At 32.1% G+C, this 5,746-nt stretch overlaps 1 protein-coding gene across 1 annotated transcript; it reads right to left on the bottom strand.

The window, feature by feature from the left end:
* Positions 1 to 3,062: 3,062 nt before the first annotated feature.
* LOC120155962 lies at positions 3,063 to 3,923 on the bottom strand. The gene has a single exon (XM_039167412.1). The coding sequence runs from the start codon at positions 3,921 to 3,923 to the stop codon at positions 3,063 to 3,065; it is 861 nt and encodes a 286-aa protein (XP_039023343.1).
* Between the last annotated feature and the right edge of the window lie 1,823 nt (positions 3,924 to 5,746).

Raw genomic sequence — 5,746 nt, 5'->3', positions numbered from 1 at the left:
TTTAAGTACCTTACAATTCTCACGTTTGGAATTGAGCCTTCGCTTTAGTCTTCGGCTTGAAAGAAAATTACCTAAGCATAACCAAAATCATACTTAGCATAATAGAAAAGTATGCGAAAAATAGAGAGAAAGCTAGAGAGAAAAAGAAGAATTTATTCTCAAATGAGAGAGATATGTTTCTAGGCTCACCCTTAGAGGGTATTTATAGCCTTCAAAATCCTAAAAACAAGCTAAAACATCTTAAATCCTAATTAAAACACTTAAAACTATTTAAACTAAAATACCTAAAAAATAATATAATATTCTAAATCCTAATTAAAATACTAAAACCTAATTGTGTCATTTTTGTGCAATTTTCATAATCTTACGTCTTGTACAGAAAATGAATTAAAATGAACAAATAAGCCACAAAAATCAATGATTAAAGAGTAATTTAAAAGTAAAATATTAACTAAATTAAGCACTTATCAATAATACTATATATTATATGCATATAAATATAAATACAACATATTTAACGTATGCACATTATATAATGTAAATGACATCTTAAATATGCAATACCTATACATCATATAATATAAGCGTATCATATACTATAAATACGTCACATAATGTTATGTAACATCTGACGAAAATGTGTGGCTACACTAACTTTGCATTCTTGGCATAGTTTTCACTTTGATTCAAACATGAATTCAAGCTCCTATCATTATTTCCATGCAATCTTAATCAAATTCAATTCAAAAAAATCCAATTTCAATTTTCTCCTAAAACCCTAAGCATGGCAGAATTCAATATAAGCATTTCCAATTGGTGTTCATCATCACACATGCTTGGAAACAACTCTACAACATCACTAACATCAAAGTCCAACTTTAAATCAATGAATTCAAACTTGTTCTTCATCCATCCTTATAACCAACCAAATAATCCAAGCAAGAAAACCATGTAATATTTATACCAAATGATAGAGAATTGGATGTAAATTAATTCTCTATTTTTCAACTTAGTCCAAAAACCAACTAAATAAGCTTAAAAATAAAAAAGAGAAACTTACTCACCTTTGCTATGGAAGCCACGATTTTGGGCGGTTGAAGAACACTATTTTCTTGATTATTCTTCTAAAATATCTATTTCACATGTATTAAAACAATTTAAATGAATTTAAAATTCATTTAATACTAAATTACCCTTTTACCATTACTAAATCATGATAATTACCATCATGCCATTATCATGACATCATTCCTTACATCATTATCCTTACATCAACCATGAACTAATATTATATTAGCTTTCATCTTTATCCTTGCATTTTCCAAAAATTACAATCTAGTCACTTTAGCCCAACGATCTCGGTTTAACATGGAAAATCAACTTAAATCCAATGATCCATGTTAAATTATACTAATTAAAAATATAAAAATGCCATTATTAACCTTCAAATGTCATTCTTCAATTTTTCTTAAATTTTTGACTTGATCTGATTACCCGAATATTTTACCAAATTTGATCACTTAATAGCTTTTAAATCAATTTTCGGATAAAAATCTGAAAGACACATAAATACCATTCTCAAGGGTAAACTATTCATTTACAGAATAAAATTTCTTTTTTGGAAAAATTACCATTTTGGTCCCTAAATTTTTCTCAAATTTATATTTTAGTCACTACACGTTCAAAAATTGTATTTTGATCACTAGTCAACATTTTGGGATATTACATTGTCGCACAACATAACTACTCTTTCTAAGATTTTATTTGTCATTCATGACAATCCAAACTTTTCAAATATCATTATCTCGTTTTCTCTTTAGTTGATTTAACAGCATGTCACAATTTGATTGAACAATCCATGACTAATTAACAACAATCCATTTAGAGGATAATCAAGCTTAAATCAAAGGAAAGAGTTTGTAGCGTTGACATCTCGCAGTAATTACTTACAGTAAAGTTATCTTCAAAATGAACAAGATTCCCTTCAATTCCTTTACCCAACTAATGGATTTAGGGGGGAAATAAAGTCCATGCATGTAATTTCAATGGCATTTGGATGTAATATAAACAAGGGTTTAGGGTTTATAAATAATATTTATTTTACATTGATTCAGTAGAGCCCTGTTTGATTCATCGCTTACTTTGACTGTTAAAGAAAATTTGAACCCTTTTTATCAAAGAAAAGAACAGGGGATTGAAGAAATCTTACATGGACGGCTTTTCTTATCACGATGCATTTAACAAATGATTTTATTATATTGTTTTTCTACTTGATCAAAAGCTATACTGCGTTACATATTAAGATTAATTTTATTGTAAAATTCAATTATATTACATTATCTCCAGTCTATCTCAATGAGGTCATTCTCGAGTTTGAAAATGCACCCAATACCTCATTCAGCCCAAAACTATAATACTCATCATAAAATTCTACGTTCGCTATGTAGCTACGAGCAAACTTCTAGTTTTATTCCAAAGATTTCCCACTAATCAAACCAAGTGGCCCTATTATAAAAGAGGTTGATGATTTTTTCTTTTATTTAAACCTCTATATTTCATAACTTAAATGCTTAATTGGTGGTATTTGTGTTGGGGCTAATAAGGCTCAGTGTAATATACGTAAGGCTACATAAGAGAGTGTATCCTTCTAGCATGCCATAATGGAGAAATAATCCAAGCTTACGAGTGCATTGTGACAGGTGGATTTCATTAGATTTATACAAAAACGCAAATATTTAGATCTTCATCTTTTTGAAATATAGCCAAGGACTCAAAATTTTCTTTTTGAAAAGTAACATTTTATTCTTTTTTTTAACCTAAGTTTTCTCTCAATTTTTTTTGTAGCCTTCATCTTTTTTTTTTTTAGATGAATGACTAAAATTTCATTGACTCAAAGAAAACAGAGATATACTACAGAGAAAAACACTAGCTGCTAACAAACAAAGCAGCTAAGAAAACTACCCTGTACGAAACCAATCCCAATAAACGAACCAGTAGCTACAGAAAATCAAAGAATCAAAACAATCAAACTTAAGGAAGGACACAGCATCAAAATAGCATAATCAACCAATACCCCATTCGACACATATATCAGCATTCTGCCCAGCACCCCTTATTGCCGATCCCACTAGGCGAAACCGAATATCCTCCATTATCCTGCAAATCAGATCTCCCACAGTACTCCTAGACCCACCAAAAACTCTACAGTTCCTCTCATTCAATATCCTATATACATAAGCATTCCCAGCAAGCTTAAGCAAAGTAATAATTAAAGACCTACCCTTAAGCTCTGCCACAGCCCACAAAACCTCTTGGCTCCAGCCTCCAACGGACCTTGAAAGATTACATATTTGCAGAATGCCACCCCAAACCTCCTTAGAGAACACACAATTGAAGAATAAATGATCCCTTGTTTCCAAATCACTGGAACATAGAACACATTCACTCGCGACAACCAAACCCAATTTTAACAATCGATCTCTAGTAGGCAATCTGTCAAAAAGCGCAAACCAAGTGATCATAGCAAACCTGGGAATGTGCAAAGGAAACCAAATTAGCCCTGCCCAAGACTCCCTCTCGTACTTCCTCCGGATCACCTTCCAAACCTCATTGACCTTGTACTGCCCAGAAAAACCACCTGAGGCAGGATCCAAAAACTGACCCGCAACAGCCCTCAACTTCAGAATCTTCCTCCAAAACCAACTGTAGGAAGAAGTAGGCTCAAAAGCCATAAAAGACTTTCCTTTCAAAATATACTCATTCGTCCACCTTACCCAAAGGGTCCCCACGTTAGAAACTAAAGCCCACACATGCTGAAACATACTTGTCTTGTTCCAATCAATAAGATTCTGCAACCTTAAACCCCATTCATGGTTAGGCCTACACACCAAATCCCAACTCACCCGGGCCCCTTCATCTTTCATTTGGATTTATTTAGGCGGCGACAATAATTTTAATATTGATTATCGACTGACAAACGTCATTTTACTCGTCAAAATAAAATAAATCCTCTTCAAAATAAAATAAATAAAATAGAAAATAATATAGTGAAAGAGGGTCAATCAATAGGGATTTAATAATTTCTGATGTAAATTCGTGTTGATTTTAGCCTTGGCAACTACAAGAAAAATAAATAAAAGGGTGGATTTGGTGAAAATGAGATGAAGTAAAGAAATGTAGAAAATGAAAACTAAAGGCAAGGCAAAATAAATTAAATGTAAATAAAATTGAGAAAATATTAATGACAAAACCTCCTCGAGCTAGCTTTGCTTCAATTTCGTCGATCATCAAAATGGATTTTTCCCACGGGATTCATATCGGTTACAGTCTACAAGGCCGAACCATTGTAACTTGCCTTTTTCTTTAATAACCAATCTTCCCAAGTCACTCTTCGAAAGCCGATTTTTTAATGAACTAACCCCAACTATTGCTGTTAGAACAAATAGTTTAAGTTCTGAAAAAGCCTGATGGATTATGTTGTCTCGTCGAGAATCAAACCCGATCTCGATTTTTCTTAGTGGATAGCCGCTAAGTATGTTCACAGAAGGTTGAATATGCCATAGGTTGATCCCTCCTCCCAACTATAAATTAAAATAACATCTAGACCAACGTCAACTTTTTTATTTGAAAGTGTTTTAATTTTGAAAGTAAGATCGATTGCCAAACTAATAAAATAAAAATCGAGAATATAACCCGAAGGGTATTAAGTGCTATATCAATTCTCACATATGTAATTAAATCATCGCTAGCTCTCGGCTAATAAGAAAATTAGCTAAGCATGGTAGAAACCATACTTAGCATATTTTGTGAAAACAATAGACAGCGTAAAGTAAAAAGAAAGAGAAAATGAAAGAAAAAGAGAACTTTTAACGAAGATAAAATAGCTGACAAAGCTAAAAATAAAGATTAAGATGTCTAAGCCTTACCCAAAGGAGGGTATTTATAGGCTTATAAATCCCTAATATACATGGAAATTAAAAATTTTAAAGATAATTCCATATGTTTGAAAATTAAAACCCAAATTTCCTAAAAAGTATCATTATATCGTTTGACTGAGTTGTCTCCAGAATATTCCTCGCGTTGACCAGGCCCTCTAGAATATGCCACATCAGACCCACATCGTTCCCGTGTCTCCAGCTGCAATCATAAAATAAAAAAGTAACAGAATGCATCCTTTTACTGATAATTCCAGTAATCAAACCAGTGCACAGAAAATAGACGAATACTACCCAAATAAACAATGAAGAATTCATAAAATAAGAGAATTAGCAAGTAGAAAAATGACAATTTAAAATGCTCATCAAATTCCCCCTCACTTGTCTCATGCTTGTCCTCAAGCATGCTTTGATCAAACTAGTTAAGAACTCAATTTATTTTCCTCGAACCCGTTTCATACTTAAGAAAATTATAAAAGTCATGCTCACAATAACCATTTGAATCAAAACAACAATCAAGTGAATGAACATAAGTAGGAGTAAATCAAAAAACATTGCAACTTCTAATTATTCATAAATCAAAATTCAACCTAACTAAATTCCTCACTAGTATTCACTCAAATCACTCCAATGTGTTTTGGGTGCCAAATTCGCTTAAGTCAGAATTAAACAAGAATTTCCATAGGCTTGTAACAAAATCAATTCTCCACTACTTAGAAGAAATAAGATGTAAAGATCATTAGGCTTAAAAAAAGGGTGCAATGAGGCTTAGGTAAAGGTGGGAAAAAGGCTAGAAATGAGTTTAACAATAA

This window comes from Hibiscus syriacus, unplaced genomic scaffold (genome assembly GCF_006381635.1).
Source record: "Hibiscus syriacus cultivar Baekdansim isolate YM2019G1 unplaced genomic scaffold, ASM638163v2 tig00111210_pilon, whole genome shotgun sequence".
NCBI lineage: Eukaryota > Viridiplantae > Streptophyta > Magnoliopsida > Malvales > Malvaceae > Hibiscus > Hibiscus syriacus.
Note: the sequence above shows the minus strand (reverse complement) of the source record. Positions and strands in the feature narration are given on the sequence as shown.

Bases quoted from the DNA above. Each gene is read 5' to 3' on its own strand.
- LOC120155962 (XM_039167412.1), bottom strand. From the start codon at position 3,923: ATGAAAGATGAAGGGGCCCGGGTGAGTTGGGATTTGGTGTGTAGGCCT.